Source organism: Magnolia sinica, chromosome 8, assembly GCF_029962835.1.
Source record: "Magnolia sinica isolate HGM2019 chromosome 8, MsV1, whole genome shotgun sequence".
Taxonomy (NCBI): domain Eukaryota; kingdom Viridiplantae; phylum Streptophyta; class Magnoliopsida; order Magnoliales; family Magnoliaceae; genus Magnolia; species Magnolia sinica.
In genome coordinates this window covers 88,661,200-88,681,789 of record NC_080580.1, presented here as the reverse complement: position 1 = coordinate 88,681,789, position 20,590 = coordinate 88,661,200, and the positions used below count along the sequence as shown (strand labels likewise).

At 37.7% G+C, this 20,590-nt stretch overlaps 1 protein-coding gene across 1 annotated transcript in view; it reads right to left on the bottom strand.

Annotated features, from left to right (window-relative positions):
- Positions 1-12,602, bottom strand: part of LOC131253623 (splicing factor Cactin-like) — a 55,858-nt gene extending 43,256 nt beyond the window's left edge. The window contains exons 1-4 of the mRNA XM_058254693.1: positions 12,368-12,602; positions 12,115-12,202; positions 11,929-12,020; positions 6,178-6,277 (exon numbers count right to left, since the gene is read on the bottom strand). Coding sequence (XP_058110676.1) covers positions 6,178-6,277; positions 11,929-12,020; positions 12,115-12,202; positions 12,368-12,432 — 345 coding nt within the window. The 5' untranslated portion in view covers positions 12,433-12,602. The remainder of the gene's footprint in view (positions 1-6,177; positions 6,278-11,928; positions 12,021-12,114; positions 12,203-12,367) is intronic.
- Between the last annotated feature and the right edge of the window lie 7,988 nt (positions 12,603-20,590).

Below are 20,590 nucleotides of genomic sequence, written 5' to 3'. Positions count from 1 at the left end.
AAACCCTAACCTACCTAGCCCACACATGTGACCGTACAACCACACGTGTGAAGCCCCATGGCTGGTCGTACAGGCCAAATTTCTTCCCCTTTGATTCCTTATTGCTTCCACATCCAAACCCCCTTATTCCCTTACCTTAATCCTAACCCTAATCCTAGATCCCCAATTGTTCAGATTTCCCCAAATCATCTAAACCCTAGATTCTCAATTTCTTAATTGGCCCTAAATTCCAAAACTTCCAACCATCCAAATCCCTAAATCCCTTCTATTAATACCCAAAGCCTCAAATCCCAAAACCATCTAAACCTTAATTTCACTTTTCCCCAAATTCCATGAACTTTAGGTTGGCCTAAACCCTAGGCAGTGTTAGTTTTCCCCCTTCGAAATAAACTAATTCCTATGCTACTTGGATGTTCCTACATCCATTAGATCATACTTTTTAGTATTTAATGATCATGCATTGTGTAGTTTGATACATGTGGCATGAACTATTCATAGTTACATGCTAGATTCTTGACATGAAGCATGATTTAAGAGTAGTTTATGACTTTTGATTGTTTAGATTAATTTGTTGATGGATCTTGCTTAACTATTTAGTCACATACATGCGTCCTGCATCAATTTTGGGCATATTTATACCGACATTCTTAGTGAGGAGAATGTGAGACACCGACATTTCAGCATTCATGGTGGCTACCTGTTCCGGGGAACGCAACTTTGCCTACACAATACATCCATCTATGAGTATGTTGTGCAGGAGTTACATGCTGGTGGGTGTAGTGGATACTTGGGTTGAGATAAGACCCTAGCTCCCATTGGAGATAGATACTTTTGGCCTCATATAAAATCAGATGTTGCCAAGATTTGCTAGTTCTGCAAAAGTTTGTCAGCTCGCTAAGTGTCAAAACAAAATTAGTGGATTGTATCAACCACTACCGATCCCACATGGTCTGTGGGAAGATTTCAGCATGGACTTTTGTCTTGGGTTTGCCAAAAACTGCTCAGAAAGTTGATTCAGTATTTCTGGTGGTTGATCGATTTTCAAAGATGGCTCATTTCATACCATGCTCAAATACAGCAGACGCTCTCAAGATTGCTCAATTATTCTTTCAAGAGGTTGTTCGTCTTCATGGGCTTCTAAAGTCAATTGTGTCTGATCGTGATACCAAGTACATGAGTTATTTTTGGAAAACTCTTTGGACAGCAACGAAAACCAAGCTTCTATTCTCTAGTGCATACCACCGTCAGACCGATGGCCAAACGAAAGTGGTCAATCATAGCTTGAGCAAATTAATGCGGTGTCTTGTCCGTGATCATGTAGTTGCGTGGGACCTAGTTATACCCTTGGCTGAATTTGCTTATAATAACTCAGTCAATAGGTTCGCAGGGATGTCACCTTTTGAAACAATATTGGTATACGACCACGTCTTCCAGTTGATTTGGTTCCTCTACCTGTGGAGTCGAGACCAAGTGCGAAGCTAATGATTTCATCAACCATATGCAGCAGGTGCATGACGAAGTTCAACGTAATGTCGCCCAAAGTAATGAAAGTTATAAGCAACATGCATACACAAGATGTCGCTTTGTTGAATTTGCGGAAGGTGACATGGCTATGGCCTGTATTCGTCCTGAACGATTGCCTTTCAGCCTCAAAGAAGCTCCATCCTTGTAATGCGGGACCATTCAAAATCATAAAGAATATCAATGTCAATGCTTATGTTTTCAATCTCCCACCAGATTTACCTATCAGTCCTACTTTCAATGTGGAAGATCTTTCCATCTATCATAGGCACCATACTGATGATGGTATCAAAGAACAAGCCATCACACTTCCAATCATTTTACCACCTAAATACACGATCGTTGATGTTCTCGATGACCAGATCATCTCCATGCGCCAAGGTGGTTACTAGAAGTTTCTCGTCCGCTGGCAAGGACGACTTCTCTCCAATGCTACATGGATCACAGTTACCGACTTCTACTTCTAGCGTCTGAATCCTGACCTCTATGAGCAGTATCAAGTCATTAACTCACCGGAGTCATGTTCTTTCAAACGAGGGAGGACTGATGCAAGCTGATCTGGGCCACGATCCATGGGTCAGGCCCAGGCTCTAAACCCAAGCCCAATAGTTGGCCCGTCAATAAGGAGGCTCAAGCCTCCTATTAGGTAGCTAGTCTATTTAGGTAATTAGCTAGCGAAATCAATCAACTAGCTAAGAATAATCCAGTAGTCAAACGTTTTTAATGCATTCTTATCTCTTTTAATCTCTTTTCCACCTTTGTAATAAGTCGTCGGTTGTGAATGACTTCAAATTTTTCCTTGTATGTACATTTCAAAAGCCTATATAAGGGCCTGAGATGAGTGGTATGAAGGCACCTTTGAATTGACTCAAATCTCTTGAATTGTTTTCTTCTATTTGTTTGTGTTTCGTGCTTGAGATTGAAGGTGCCTACGCTTGGGCAGATCCTTCCCATCACCCGGCTGCACCATGGAATAGCTCTAAGAGAGAAGCCTCCACATATCCCTACATCTTAGTTTTATTAGGGTTTTACTAATGTATCGGGAATTGCTAGAAATTACAAAAATATCCCTCTTGCTTAAGTGACTTAAAGAGGGATATAACTATGGGCCTAAAACACAATCCAAACATCTAATTGAAATCCCAAAAGCCCAAGGTGCCCAAACGTTGGACTGTGTACATTTCACACCACAACCATTTCATAATTTAGACCTTCTCCCGAATCCATTGATCATAAGTACTAGAACTCTCATCAGGTTTCTCTGTGGTCAAATATGCTAATTTTCCCTCGGCCATTAGAAATATTTGGATGGACTAAGACCACTGGAGATAGTTTGTTCTATTTAATTTAATAGAGATTATCTTGACCGATAAAAAATCAGATGGATTTATAAATCCAGATTTCAGGTAACTTTTCATCTCCATCAAAACAAGTGAAAAAGAGAATACGATGAATCTTGCACAAACATAAGTTGACCTAGCACGATCGATGAACACCCCACTTGTACACTTCACACAATGTGTACACCATGCTTGGAGAGAGAAATCAGTCTACATGTCCACACTTTCCAACCGGCTATGTATGAAGATGATCACGAACAGAACATAGAACACGGACAACCAGCCCACGTGCATCTAATAATTACTAATTACACAAGAGGTGAGATCACATGAATTTCATTCACCTACTCACGCACAAAACATTACAAAAGAAAAGGGTACCATGTAAAAGTATGGACAAAGAGAAAGGGAAGAGAAGAAAGAGAAGATGAGAAGGTTGGGAGAAGACAGGGACCCAAATTAGGGTTGACATCCTCAATCTTCATCTTTTATATTAATGAATTTTCATAATGACAAGAGTGCCCTAAATAACAAAAGCAAGAATCCCCATCATTTCCTAAATCAATATTAACAAAATAGCAAGCATAGAAACAAATCTAAGTGAACCTAGGTGGGTCGTACAATGGTATTTCCCACATCCACATCCATTAACAAACTCTAAGGAGTTTTCCAGCTGTTCACTTGGAGGGATGCCCAGTTACCAGGGTCATGGTCAATAATGGTGCGGCTATAAATGTTCTCCCAACTAGAATGATGGCAAAATTAGGAAAAAACTCAGATGATCTAATTCCAACCAAAGTCACGGTTAGCAATTTTACTGGAGGAGTAACTCGAACACAGAGTCTTGCCTGTTGAATTGATGGTGGGAAACAAGAAAATGATGGCCATTTTCTTTGTAGTCGACACTTCATCAAATTATAATGCCTTGTTGGGAAGAGATTGGATACATTGTTTCTCATGCATCCTGTCATGTTTGCACCAATTCCTTTTAGAATCAAGATAAAAGCCGAGTTGGTGTTAGTGGACAATAAGCCATTTTTAGCCACATCCAATAACAGAAAAATATAGAATATATATATATTAGAAAAATAGGAAAAAATGAGACGAATCTATCATTTTTTAATCATGTATTCAATGGTGTATCGGACCATTCTTTGATGAGAATATTGTTTGTCGATTTGACTTGTTGAAGGTCAACTAAACAGCCCCTAATTGAACAGAAATTAAACATGATTTGGTGAGCAATGGCCATTACATTGGAAATACAACAATATATATATATATATATATATATATATATATATAAAAGAAAGTGAATGTTTACCCTACTTTTCGATTTTTCCCATAATGGTCCACTTCGCTTCGATTTGTCGAATCTCATTCAAATCATTTGTTTTAATCCCAAAATAAGTCTAGATCTAGCCTATAATGAGTTTTTAAATTTCTTCCATGGTTTAAATGAAAAGAAGAAGAAGAGACATGAGTGAATTTTAAAAAAAAAAACAAATTTGGGGTTTTATGGGCATATCGGCCCTATATCGGCACTGATATGGTCCAACTGATTCCGATACAGCCGATACAACCCTGTATCGCGTATCATATCAAGCCGATACGGATAGATACGCCCGGCCAATACGATACCAATTTTCAGAACCATAGTTTGTGGTGATAAGGGCATAATTGTTTTTATATTTGTTGCCCCAATTGTCAAGAGAGATCTAGTTATGACGAAGCTAATGCCCTTTTTGGAAGGTATGTAAGTTTTAATCTCTGCATTCTCCAGTATGCACTATTGAGGTAACTCTGGTAATGCTATATACTAATCCAAAAATAAAAAAGGAAAGCTCTATTAATGATGTCTCATGTGCATTGATGAAGAATTTGGCTCAGGTGGGTTGACAAGGATAGTGGATGAGATATGTGGAGATGTTTTTCATAATCGCATTCCACACAAGATATTAAAAAACAGTTACATAATGGTAACGGTGGAAACCCTAATGCATTACAAAGCTGTAATGGTTGTTACGGGGGAAAAGGGGCTAGTAACGGCCGTTATAGGGCTGATATAGTTTTTAAAAATGGTTATAATGGCCGTTTAGATGGCCATAATGGCCATTACGGCCCCAGTCATAACCACAATGTTACCATTATTGAATACCTTGATTACTTGTGAAGCTAACAAGGTGCCAAATGGCCATTCAAAATTCCTTCTTGTATAAATCAGTGCTTCAAATGGCGCTCGTAGCGTACGCTACGTAGCATAGCGTTACCCTACTACATAGCATAGCTAAATAGCGTAAATTTCCTATAACGTAACGTACAGGCATAGCATACACTACAACTACGTAGCGTGTAGCATTTGTAGCGTACACTAGTGTATTTTTTTTTTATTTTTGAAGAGTGATGATAACATTTATTTTTTATTTTATTTTTTATTTTTTTAGTTCTGTTCTTTAAAAATAGTGTAGAACTCGTATTATAAAAATAAAATAAAAATAACAATAAAAATGTAGAATTCATAATATAAAAATAAAATAAAAATAAAAACGTTAAAATGTAAAGTCAAAACCAAACCTTTCTTTGTTTACTTTCACTTAAAATGGTGGTGATCCTTTGTTAAAGTTGGTGTGAAACTCATACGCTAAGAAAAGTTTAAAATTAAACTTAAAAGAAAAAAGGGTTTCCGAAAACCCCTCTTTGTATAGATGACATCTGTATTGTACTTGATACTCTTAACCTGTGGAATTTTTATTTCTTTTCATACTTGTGAGTTGTGACTTGTGGTTTCAATTAGACATTATTAATTAAAGTGATTTGATTCAAAAAAATTAAATTGGTTTGCTTAGAAAGTTGTTGATGTAATAATTATTTGATTTAGTTTATGACTTTATATGTGGATTGGCTTTTGATAAATGATAACTAATAACTTACTTGAATATGCTTATACTTGAAAAAATGAATAATTGTTTAGGCGTTTTTATATTTTCTGCTTTTTTCTTACTATTTATCATATTTTTCCTATATTTAAATTGAAAAATAGAAGTAGCATGTAGTGTAAGCTACAATATTTATACTACACGCTATAGAGGGTTGAACACTATGCAACACACTACTGCTATTTAAAACACTGGTATAAATATTATAGACCACAACAGCATGTAAGCCTGCTAAACCAAAATCTTCCCAAACTACAGGCACATAGCATCAGTCAACTTAACAAAATCAGTAATACAGAGGGACAACAAACGCACAAAATAGATGTACGAAAAGAAAGCAAATGAAGATGGAGAAAAGTAAGAAGCACTATCGTATATACCATCCTTTCTTTTTGTTTCGTTTTTTCAGCTTTGACTGAAATCTGTTCTATCGTTAAACCTTGAGCAACATCTCGCTCCATCTTCTTCCGCCAAAAAAACCTGCCACAAATTGCACAGTGAACTTACAAGAAGACATAACAAAGATAAGAGTATAACCAAGAAAACCCACCAGTAAGAATAACCACACCAGAAAATAGTTTATGCAATGTCCAAAACCAATGCAAAACACTAGACACTAGCTTCCATGTATGAAATAAATGCTTGAAGAGGAGTCTGTCTAAGTAACACAAGGAAAGGGAATCATAATCTGGTAATCAGCTCTAGCCCTCATGATTAACCAGCCAATTAAAAATGAAGAAAACTAACATGTCATATTTCTTCTCTACACAGGGGCCCATGAAAAATAGAAATCACAATCCTTTCTGCTAACTTTTTTTATTAAGGTATTCCATAATGGTAACAGTGGCTGTAACAGGCACCAACAGGCCATAACGGCTGTTATAGGTCTTTTTAAATTTAAAAAAAAACTTTTTTCAGCTCTGTAACAGACCGTTATGGGACCATTATGGCCATTACAGGACTTTACAAGTCAATTTTCTGTAATGGCAGTTACAACCCGCAATATTACCACCGTTACCATTACGTAACAGTCATTACAGCTGTTACATAACTTTTTCAGGACATACCTTGTTTTTTATAGATGATAAGAACTTTGTTTAAGAGAACATAAAAGGAACAAAACAGAACAACAAAGGGCCAAAGAACGATGGCTATAGATATGAATATCGGTGTTGTATCAGCCAATACAACCATATCATATCTGTATTGGCACAAGACAATACCTGATACAGGGTTGTACTGACCGTATCACCCTATATCAGCCAATACAGGGCGTATTGTCGCCAATATGAGGCTGATGGGGGCCAATAAAAGCCCAATTTTAATTTTTTTTCAAAATTTCGCTGCCTCCTTCTCTCTTTTATCATTTAAAACACGGAGGAAGCTTAAAAACTCATTTTAGGCTAGATTTAGACTTATTTTGGGATTAAAACATATGTTTGAATGGGATTTGATAAAATAAATAAAATAAAAAAATAAAAATAAGTGGACCATTATGGGAAATATCGAAAAAGAAGAGTAAACCTTCACTTTCGGTATATATCTTCATCTTCTTTTTGTTGTATTCGATGTAATGGGCCCTAATTAACCAAATCATGCCTGATTTGTGTTCAGTTAGGGTCTATTTAGTTGACCTTCAACAAGTGAAACGGACAGACAACATTCTCATTAAAGAATGGTCCAATACATCATCATATGCATGTCCAAAATATTTATAAAAAAATAAAAATAAAAATAAAATAAATAAAAATTGATAGATTCTTGAATGTCCTATTATTCTCTTTTTTTCCTAGTATTTTTCTTAATTGGATTCGATAGAAAGTAGTCTATGAATAAATCCAGATTATTTTATTGTGTACCAAATCTACATGAGATCTACATGACTAGCATTATTATCATTCCTAAACGGTAAAATTCATATATATGGAAAAGAGGGGGGGAAAAAAAAGAGTGAGAGAAGAATTATTTTTATGTTAAAAAATTCATTCATCTTAGTTATTCTGCAGGAAGAAAAATAAAAAACAAAGGGTCCATTGAATTTAAAGTATTCAGTTTCACCAATAAGATACGGAGACTTCACATTTGGAATAACATTTTTACTTCCATTGTGGGTATTTAGGTTCAAAGCCCTACGAGCTCTACATCTGGAGGATCTACATCTAGTGAGAATTGAACCTACGAATTTGCCTATTATCAGTTGGGCGGTTTAACCATTTAGCCATGGATGCTTAACAGGGATCATCGTACAGCACAAACAACCAAATTCCAATTGAAATGAAATCTTTAGGAGGAATCAATGAAATGACATCAATTCAAATCATGGACTTCGAATTGCGAGAGATCAAGAATTCTCACTATTTCTTAGATTCATGGGCCAAATTTGATTCACTTACTCCCCCGCCGTAATCGAATGTGAATGGATAAGAGGTTCGTGGGATTGATGTGAGAGCGTAGGGATGGCTATATTGCTGGGAGCAAACTCTGAGCTAATATGAAGCGCATGGATACAAGTTATGCCTTGGAATGAAGGACGAATCCAAATTCGCTTTGTCTGGGAACGAGGAAGCTACAACTAATGCAACTATGAATCTCATGAAGAGTTCGATCCTAGCTCAGGATGAACATTGGCAGCATGCTTAACACATGCAAGTCGGACGGGAAGTGGTATTTCCAATGGCAAACGGGTGAGTAACACATAAGAACCTTCCCTTGGCTTATAAAAAAAATCGACTAATATGATCTATTATCAATACGCAAAGCCCATTTTGTATCATTTTTTGACCAGGCTGATACGTTCCCCACCCTCTTCGATACCAATATTCAGAACCATGATGATGACCAAGATGAAGAGTAAAAAAAAACAGCAGCCAATCAGCAAGACGTTATTATACGCACATCATCTTCTACCGACAATGAGAAGACTGTTCCTAGATGCACCACCTTTAGCTAGATGGTCCACTTTGAAATTGGCTAGCCTAGGAACAAAAGAAAAGGAGACATCATGACTAGCACACACCATTCACTTCCTCAATTAGATTGGCCACTCTGCAAGGACAAGGATTTCTGCCCTAGGAAAAAGCATCACCCGAATTGCCTACAATGATTACCAGCCCATTCACAAAATTTATAGCGAGCTTACACACTTGAAGAAAAGCTACAACTTCAGAGCATAATTAGAGTCAATACCAATTGACCCCAAAAACACTATGAAAATCTTGGCGCAATTATCACAAAGAATACCCAAATGCGCCCACGATCTCCCCACGAGCAACTGTCAAAATTTACCTTAAAAGGCACAGAGGGGAGAAACATTTATTCGAGGACTACCAACGGCTGAGAAGGACACCATACTATCCTGTGATGAACACCAATGCAAGAGGCCCCTTGAATCTATGAAAACTTGTCATTGATTGGTGAATCGGAATCCCCACCAGAGATCTAACTAAAGACCTAACAAGGGAAATGCCTTTATATTCCAACACTAATGCAGGGGCATTTTCACACCGGGCTCGAGTAGGGTAGCCCGTGGGATGCGGGGACACACTCGGGGTGGGTGACCCATGTGATTTGGGGCCCACGGGGGAGGTCTCGTGTTCGAGACTCCTCACCGGGGGTGATTAATGCGCATTTCACACCAGGCTCGAGTGGGGTAGCCTGTGGGATGCGGGGATACACTCGGGGCGGGTGACCCATGTGATTTGGGGCTCACGTGGGGGGTTCGGCCGAGGTACTAAACTATGCGATGTGGGGCCTGGGCCATGAGTTAAAATGATTAATTCGCCATGCTCTAACAGTTCGAGCTTTTAGAGCAAGTAGTTAATTGTCCTGCATCAAACACCCAAACCCTTCTACCAAATATACACCTTCTGAAGCAAATCAAGCAACTGCACCAAATTGGAAATCTCAACATCTTCGAGATTACGGCATAACAATGGGCACCAAACTATTCGTGCCACAACCACTGAAAAATCCTGATTGTTGCTGGCAATGGAGGTCTCCCAAGGGAACATCAAAGCACCAAACATCAAGCCAACACTGCACGCTTACACCTGATCTCTATATGGGAAAGACTGACCTGTGGATGCGGAACAAATATTCAGCCCCTGTCAGCTTTGCCATACCTAAGCACAACAACCCTTCTCAGAAGAGAATCCTCCCCATGACTCAATCTCCAACTCCACTTACCAAGCAAAGCCAAATTCAAGGTTCTGACACTCCTTAAACCAAGGCCTCTATTCAGGCAGAGACACTCCTTTCCACTAACTTTAACATGGATGAAACTTCATCTCCGAAGGTAAGAATCATAAGATTATTTCTTCGAATCCAAGTATCCCATAAATAGAACATTTTTTAATTAACCATTTTCCAAAGAATTCTTCGTGTTTCATGAAAAGGCCCACTCATCCAACCCCCAAAAGTGATACTTGGGAAAAGTGGGTACCTATCATGTTTTGAAGAAACTAGGTGATAATGCATGCATGACGGAGCTTCCACCCGGAATGAAGATCTGCTCTATTTTCAATGTGGAAGACCTCACAATTTAACTTAGACATCATGAAGACAATGGCACAAAAGAATAGGTTGTCTAGACTTTCGAAATACCACACCAATTCGAGGAAGTCATTGAAGCTGTTGGCAACCAAATAGCTTCCACATGTCAACGAAGGTATCAGAAGCTTCTCTTCAAATAGAGGGGTCAATTGCGATCCTACAACACGTGGATCTCAATGGACGATGTCAAGCGCATCAACCCGGGGCTCTATAATGACTAAATTGCCAAAAACTTGACAGAGCCGAATTCTTCAAGGAAAGGAGGCGCAGAATTGATGCAATTGCATCCCCATCCCACACAACACATGTATGCTCCACACGTGTGTACAAGAAAAGGCCCAATTTCCTTTTTTATATTGTTTCGGTTTCCTTTCTTATATTTTTATATTGAGAAATATACTTCTATATGTTATTTAATTTTCCTATTTATTTGGTTCGTATTTTAGAGATCTTGGCTAGCAAGGAATTTTATTTTTAGACCCCCTGGATTGTGCTAGGGATTTTCTCAAGATGGAAACCTTGTAAACCTTTCATTATAAATAAGACATTAGCCATATGAAATAAATGGATGATTGTAGCATATGGGGGGAGTTGTGATCTCTAGTATAAGACTAGAGGGTTGCTTGCTCACAGTGATTGCTTCTTTCTCTTATGTGACTTGAAATTTCAATCTGGTAGGTCAAAATTTATTGCAATTAGTGTTGTTCTTGATCTAGTTGCATTACCTACCCAGCCCTAAGGGCATCCAATAACACCCTAAGAAACCTTCATCGATGAGATTTAATACCGTATGAAACCAAAAAATAAACAAGTAAGATCTTCTAATATTTTGATTTGCAGAGAAGAAACCGAAGGCTGAAATCAAAACAATTATGATGGATTTTTCATCTACAAAGTAAGAACCTACTTTTCATTGAGGTTGGAATCACCAAACGGGTTGGAATCATTAGAATAACCATAATAGAGTGGGAATGATGATGCGCTGGCCCTTGGAAATTACATCAGATTGCAAAGTTGGAATGCAAGTAATTTAATTACTAGATTTTCTATTAATGTTTTTAAGTTTATTCTCAATGCTTAAATTGAGTTATTACTCCATATTATAGATTTTTTGAATTCGTGGGCCCACTTTTATAGCCCACTTGATGATTGGTTTAGCTTAATAATTATCTCAAATATTCGTCTTGATGGGCTTAACAAAATAACATATTTGATCCCATGTTTTTTATATGATTATAACAATTTAGAACGATTCCCCAATCTAAGCTATGCTCAATGTGAATATACAGCTTTCTACCTGTAAGTAACTAACAGGTTATCCAAACAGAAAAAGTAAATTTCAATCTGGTAGGTCAAAATTTATTGCAATTAGTGTTGTTCTTGATCTAGTTGCATTACCTACCCAGCCCTAAGGGCATCCAATAACACCCTAAGAAACCTTCATCGATGAGATTTAATACCGTATGAAACCAAAAAATAAACAAGTAAGATCTTCTAATATTTTGATTTGCAGAGAAGAAACCGAAGGCTGAAATCAAAACAATTATGATGGATTTTTCATCTACAAAGTAAGAACCTACTTTTCATTGAGGTTGGAATCACCAAACGGGTTGGAATCATTAGAATAACCATAAACCTTCAGCGATTTCAACTTCTTATTAACTTTCAGAGCCTGAAAAGAAAACGAAAACCCAAATTTTCAGAACAAGAGCCCTAGAAAAGAAATCAACGGACACACACACACAGCGAGGGGAGGAGTTGCATACTTTCTTCTGTGCTTTCTTGATGAGGTACTCCTTGATCAAATCTTCCGATATCTTCCTCAGCGACGACTTCCTCCGCCGACCACCGCGGCTGTCGTCAGTGACAGAATCGGAATCAGAATCTTTGTTAGTGTTCGCAATATCGATTCTATCGACCGATATTATCGGTATCGCAGTCGCGTAAATATTCCGAAAAAATTGGAAAAAAAATAAAAAATAAAGAAGAAGAAACTTTTAGTAGGGTGGATTTCCGTACCTGTAGAAGAGATTGCCCTGATTAGAAACTGCATTTGGTGGGCCATTCGAATCGAAGCTCGCCATTCGTAGGTTACTGTAAAGAAAATCTCGATTCCTTTTTTTTATTTTTTCTTCGAATAGATTATTGCTTGAAAATGGAAGTGATTTTGGAAAAAAATGTGAAAAAAATAAATCCAGAGAAATCTGGAGAATTGGGAGAGAATTCAGGGTTTTAGTGTTCCGGCCAAAATGGCTTTCGAGCACTTTTTGATGGACCCGGATTTCCTGCGTAAGCCTTTCGCATGAAGTTCCTGCGCGGGAAACCTAGGTGGGGCCCACCATGATGTTTGTGAGAAATCCACTCTGTCCATCCGTTTTTTGAGATCATTTTATAGCCTGAGGCCAAAATTTAGCAGTATCCAACACTCAAGTGGGCCACACTAAAGGAAAAGGTGGGTAGGGAAATTTATACCGTTGAAACCTTCCTGAAGTCGACAGTGATGTTTAAACTCCATCCATACCGTTCACAGCGTCATTCCTACTGGGATGAACTGAAAACAAAAATAATCCTGATTCAAAACTTCTCTGGCCCACGAATATTTCAACTGTGGTCGTTCAATTCTCACTTTTTCATCCCACTTGAGTATTGGATCCGGATCATTTTTAGTCTTGTATCCTAGAATAATCTCACAAAACGGATGGACGGAGTCGATTTCTCACAAACATCACAGTGGCCCCCATTTAAGTTCCCAGCGCAGGAACTTCCTGCAAAAGCTTTCGGAGGGAATACGCGACCCTTTTGATCGAGCGCGGCTGTACGGATTTCACGGGAAGGGCTTCGCGCATGAAGATCCTGTGTTGGGATGCTAGGTGAGGCCCACCTGATGTTTGTGAGAAATCAGCCGTGTTTATCTGTTTTGCGAGCTAATTTTAGGGCATGTGATCGAAAATGAGGTGGATTCAAAACTCAGGTAGGCCACATGAGAGGAAAAATTAAGGATTCAGTGAGAACCATTGAAACATTTTTATGGCCACAAAAATTTCATATTCTACCTGTTTTCAATAGGGGTGTACATCGGGCCGAACCGAGTTGAACTGGGTTCAACCCGGCCCGGCCCGGTCACCAGCCAAACCTACTTTTAATTGGACCATCCATTAAATGTCAACTAATCAGCCTGCTGGACGCTAGAATCATTGTTTCAGACCCACGATTTAGACAACCTTGATTTTTTAATTCTACTCCATCTACTCTATGGGAAGGGCTTTGGCAGGTAACTTTAACGGCCTTGATTTTTGGGAAGGGCTTTTGTCATAAATTTTTAGGACTTTGCTTCATTTACAAAGGGACCCACGGTTTGGACGGCCTGGATTGCTGTAAATGGTTAGAGTAACTGGGTAAGAATTTAGGATATATATATATATATATATATATATATATATATATATATATATATATATATATATATATATATATATATATATATATATAGTCGGGTCAAACTGGAACCAATCTGAACTCGGCCCGAACTCAGTTTTGGGCCCAAGAAAATGGCTTGTCCCAACCCGAACTCAGTTCCAGGTCAGGCCGAGTCGAGCTTTTTCGGGCCGAGTCAAGCGAGTTAATTGGGCTAGCCCGGTTCATGTACAGCCCTAATTTTCAATTCATTGCAATGAGAATGGCCTCATGAACCGTTTGGATGGTGTATAAACATCAAGGTGGAGACCAGGAAAGATTCAATGATAGGAAACTCTTTCCCCCATTTCCCTCTCCTATGGCACCTTGATTTTAGAGCCACCTCATTTTCGATCGCATGTCATAAAATGAGAACGCAAAATGGATGAATGGGGTTGATTTCTGACAAACATCATAGTGGCCCCACCTATTGTCCAAGCGCAGGAACCTCTCTCAAAAGCCTTTGGGAGGAAGAGGCATGCTCGCACACCTAGGCAGGTGTGCATCTTTGCACACCTGCCATGGTGATGCGGTATCCCATGAAACTCCAAGGACCAAATTTCATCCCGATCTAAAATTTTAGTAGGCCATATTAAAGAAAGATGCAAATCTAAGGGAGGAAATTGTTTTTTTTTTTCCATGGCCCGTCAAAGTAAAAGTTTTGTCCGTAGGGGTTTCATGGGGTGTTGCATCGCGTGGACCATTCAAAATTTGGACTCGCATAACATATGATGAGTTCTCAAAAAGTTCTCGAGTGAACTCGTGTGCAGCGCATTTGCATAGACTGAGAGCCTAGATATAGATGGTTCTATTAGGGACTCTGTACGGCCCACCATAATATGTTTGCTTTATCTACGCCATCCATCCATTTTGATAGGTCATCTTAGGGCATTAGCCCAAAATGTAGCCAAATATGAAGCTCAAGTGGACCACACCATAGAAAGCCATGGTGGGGATGTTATCTACCATTGAAGCTTTCCTAGGACCCATCATGATGTTTATTTGCCATCCAATCTATTCATAAGGTCTAACAAATCTGGATGAAGGGAGAACATACATGTTAGCTTGATCCAAAACTTATGGAGCCTCCATACTTCTTTTATTTCTTTTAATAGTGGCCATTCTAATGATCACTTTTTCATGTGGTGTGGTCCATCTAAGATTTGGATGTGCTTCATTTTTTGGCCCATACCGTAAAATGATTTATCAAAATGAATTAACCGTGTAGATACATCATATCACATCAAGTTGGCCCCATGATCAGGGTCCCACCATGTTACATGCCTCCTATGTTTGAAACCAATGGAATTACCAACACATCTCAACCTTATTTTATTAAGGAAACTTTGTGGGCTCCACAATAATGTATGTGCTATATCCACTCCTCCCCTTCATTTCTTCATATCATTTTAGCCTATGAGCCTAAAAATGGGGCGGAGCCAAAGCTCAAGTGGACCACACAAAAGAAAATACTGGTTTCAATGGTGGCATCATTATTCCCGCTATTTCCCATGATGTGGTCCACTTGATCTCTAGATCTGCCCCATTTTTTGTCTCATGCTTTAAAAATATCCAAAAAAAAAAAAATGTATGGACAGCATGGATACAATGCATGGGGCCCACAAAATCTGCCTCTTTTTTGAGCCAATACCTATAAGAAAAGATAAAGATGCTTAGGTGAGACACGTGGGATGGTGCAACCCTTAACGCGGGCCCACTTTAATGTATGTATTTTGTATCAACGCCGTTCATCCATTTTTCCAACTCATTTTAGTATATTATCCAAAAAATGAAGCACATCCAATTATCAAGTGGACCATACCAAAGGAAAAAGTGGTGAATGACTATTAATGGGCCACAAAAGTTCTGGATCAATCATCTATTTATTTTATCCTTTCATCCAAGCTTATGTAAACTTATCAATAAATTGGATGGTAAATAACACTACAAAAACATTAAGGTGAGCCCTAAGAAGGTTTTAATGGTAGGGCCTCAATCATTACTGTTTCCTATTGTTTCCTATGGCATGGTCCACTGGATAATTGGATATGCTTCATTTTTGGGATTGTGTCGTAAATTAAGGTAGCAAGACAGATGGACACTGTGGATATATGTCTTAATACATTTACAAATGTTATGCATTATATTTGAATATAGTTGTCTTAGTTCAATCAGACAACGCATAACCGAAACCTATTGTGTGTTCTTTTTTTTATATTTTATGATTTAAAAATGTGTATTAAGATCTTTTTTAACAATACCTGAAGTTTCATTGAAAAATTCAATCATTTTCCCAATGTTTCCCCATGTTTTCCAAAAAGTGTGATAAATTATGTCATACAAATGATATATCCCATGCGATACCGATATTTCGAACATGGTTACGAGAGGAGCTATGCTGCTTGCTCCTGCCGCTGCTGCTTCCACTCTTCTTTTGGAACCTTCGACGCGAGGAAGAATCGCTACTGCTTTCTTCCTCTTCTTTTTATTCCCTCTCAGTGTTGGATTCTCTTGATCGACTTCTTCTTCTAGAAGAACTCTCATGATGCTTTTTGTTACTGCTACTGTTGTGCCTTCCCATTTACAGAAAAATCAAGTTATTCTCACAGTGAATTTACTTATAGCTGGTGTTTGGATGCTTGTAAGTCAGGTTAGCGGGATGTGACTCAGAGAGAATTTACTTATAGCTGGTGTTTGGAGGAGGAAGTTCACTTCTCTCTTGCGCCTCTCTCCCTATCTTCTTGACTTGGCGGTTGGGTATACATGATATGTTTTTCTTTTGGGTTACAAAACAGTACTTTATTATATTTGCATTTGGTAACTTTTAAATTACATTTTCATTAAAATGCCCCATTAATTAAGTTATTCCCAAAGAGATGCCTTCAGGTAGTTTTTTCTTAACTTTTGTTATTTTTTTTCCCTCCACAATTAATAAGGTTTTGTGAGAAAATTATAAGGCATTTTACTCAATAATTCTTCACAATTTCCTATTTGTAGAAAAAGAAACTAAAAACTTTGTTATACACACGTGTTCACTAAAGCTCGGGTATACACCACACATGTGCCTGCATTGCGAGATCTAATCCATCAAGTTAGTCCGACCTTGTACATGTTCATTAAAAGAAAAATTAGTTCCATGAGCTTGTGTATCCCAATATGGTTCAATGAGCTTGTGGATACCAATATTGAAATGATGACTTGGTAAATACCTCATTTAAGTATTTCAGGTTGTACATTTGTTTTGCAAAATGTAGCGGGTAGCCCGGCTAGCAGGTCGATCAACTTAATTCTTGAGTTAGGGAATCAATATAATGGTATCATTCCGATCGATGTAAGATTTTCTAGATGCGGAAATCCCAGAGAATTGTTGTGCATAGAACATGGAAATCAAAGGTTTGGATGACTTACCTAATTGTGATGCCATGAATACGAGAAACCTCTGTTGTAGTCTTCCTTTCTTTCACACCCTTATTCAAAACAGTACATGGGAATTCGGATTCTGTTGTTGTGTAGGATTGGGGACCCAGCAATCTTTAATATAGAGTCTGTGAAGAGAGAGTTTGAAACCCATCACAACTCTCTCTCTCCCACGCCACATCTCCGTGTCCTAGTTCAACTCAAGTAGCCTGTATAAGGCTATAGCATTCCACTCCTAATATGCACTGTTGCGCAGCAGATCACCTGAAGTGGGGCCCACTGGTGTACTTTAATCACATATTCCAACTGAAGGACAATCCAGACCATTGATCAGTAAGGCCCACCACATAGAGTTCTTACAATTGATGGAGCTATGGTGCTATATTTGGCATGTATATGAATTTTATTGAGACGTAGGTGGGTTAGCTATGCACCAATATTTTTTGTGAAGAGGAGTTGTATTATACTCGAGTTATGTATGATTATTGATACACAGGCACTTATAAATTGTATATGTGACACATATTAACTAAAAAAATAATAATAATGACTAGATTGAGCCTTTTGGATTCAAGTCACTATCCCAAGGACAATTTTTGGTTGAACAATCATGAATGTGAAATGAAAGCCACATGTTGACCCGTTTTCTACGTTAAGAGCTGGGCCATGTAATGAATGTAACCTCAGCAAATGTAAGACTAGCCACCAAATGCCAAACCAGTGCGTTGAACATTGGAGAATAACTACTGTAAGTACAACATCAATGTAGTCACAGTAGTTATAACCTTTCGTTGGTATTAATCAATGTAATACAACTGAAAAGCACAGATGACCGAAGAATAAAATGCACTGGAAATTGATGATAAGATCATAAAATAATTTTGGAAAGCAACAATCATTAAAAAAAAATAAAATCTTTTATTAAGAACCAGAAATTTGTGATGTTGTTGGGTAAGTTCTGAAAAAGTAATTATCAAACATATGTTCCTTACAAGCTCCTACATTACCAGGGATGAGATGTTACATTACAAGACCAAAAAAACCTGCCACAGATTCCACGGTGAACTTACAAGAAGACATAACAAAGATGAGAGTATAACCAAGAAAACCCACCTGCAGTGAGAATAACCACACCAGAAAATAGTTTGTGCAATGTGCAAAACCAGTGCAAAATACTAGACACTAGCTTCCATGTATGAAATAAATGCTTGAAGAGGAGTCTGTCTAAGTTACACAAGGAAAGGGAATCATAATCTGGTAATCAGCTCTAGCCCTCATGATTAATCAGCCAATTAAAAATGAAGAAAACTAACATGTCATATTTCTTCTCTACACAGGGGCCCATGAAAAATAGAAATCACAATCCTTTCCACTAACTATGTTATCGGAAAATGTGCACGTCCAGTACTCAAGTGACATTTTCTGATAACACAGGTAAAAATGAAGAAAACTAAAGTTTCTGTTTCTTTTCTTTTATAATGATATTGTGTTTCTCATTAATCGTGATATACTTTTATATTGATGTAAATTTACGATTTTGAGCGTTGGATATGCCTCATTTTAAGGCTCATATCTAAAACAATTTTAAGACAATTAGATTATGGTGGCCCCACATGATCCCCTATACAACTGCATTATTAATTAAAAACCGACATTTACATTGTTTCAAATCCACGGTACTGTCTTAATGAAAGAAACTTTAAAATACATCTCCTCACCTACTAATAATCCTTAGCTTTGAAATCGTCCTGCCCAAAATCATAAATCTACTTCAATTCTGACACAATCTGCCTACATTTGTACCTCTTATCGTTATGAAAACCTTATATTTTGAAGAAATTGGGCTTGATTTTGATAGGAAGATGGGAAATTTTCAAGATCGACGGATTCTATATATTAAAAACAAAATTGGAAAAAAATATATATTATAATTTATATGCTTACCTTTACATATAACTTTCAAGCTCTCTTATCTGGTTCAATTTCCTCCCATGTCTCAGTAACCTTATGAAATCTTTAGTGTATACATCCTACTGTATATAATACAAAACAAATTCATTATGCAAATACAACAAATATTTGTCTTCATTAATAAATATATATATATATATATATATATATATATATATATATATATATATATATATATATATATATATATATATATATATATATATATATATATAAAATTAAATATGAAGAATTTTAGAGTATTTAATAAATTTGAAGACTGGCACCAAAATAGGTCCTTACTCATGGCTCAGGGATACTCACAAGAGTTTCAACACAGAGATTATGGATTTGAGTACCCATTGTGGTGTGCGGGAAAGTGTGGGCATAAAATAAACAAATAAAATAATAAATATGAAGAATTTTGAGAGAGGTAAGAACTTTACCTTCACTATTATACTAAGCCACAATCACTTCACAACAAAAACACGTTTAACTAATAGAATAACTCAATAGAAACTACATGAATGTCAAAGTCACACAAAACATATGCAGCCACCGTGAAATATGAACGATTCATCGATAGTTTTGAAGTTAGTTCCTTATGATCTAAATTCACAACAAATCACATTTAACTAAGAACTCAGAGAATAGCTCAATAGAAATTACATGAATGTTAAAGTCACACAAAACATGCACCAACCATGAAATATGGACAATTGTAGATAGTCTTGAAGTTAGTTCAGTCTGTTTGGTAAGCTTGTAAAAGTAACTTATCTGCTAAAGGTTACTTAATAAGTAATATATTTTTAGTTAGATAGGACTCTTCTACGTATCTTAGGAGGCTCTCTCTCTCTCTCTCTCTCTCTCTCTCTCTCACTGTAGATATCAAACGAGGACCCACATGGTGGACTGTACACATTGAAGGTGGGGCTCACACGGTGGACGATCCATATAAAAGGTAGGGCCCACATGATGGATGGCCCCATATTAATGTGGGCCTACATACGGACAGTCCCCATCAATGGTTGGCCCATTATGATAAAAGCCCATATCCCAAGTGGGCTGGTATGATGGATGACCCACTTCAAAGGTGGGGCCTACATGATAGACGACTCACATCAAAGGTGGGCTCCACATGATGGATAGTGGAGATTGAAGCTGTGCCACACATGATGGATGACCTATATTAAGGTGACCCCACATGATGGACAATCCACATCAAAGGTGAATGATCCACATCCAAGGTGAGCCCTGCATGTGGGCAACCCATATTAAAGGTGAGGCCCACATGATGGATGGTCCACATCAAAGGTGGTCTCCACATGATGAGCAATTAATAATGATGGGCCCTACATGATGGATATCCACATCAAGGTAGGCCCATATGATGGACAATCCACATCAAAGGTTGGCCATATT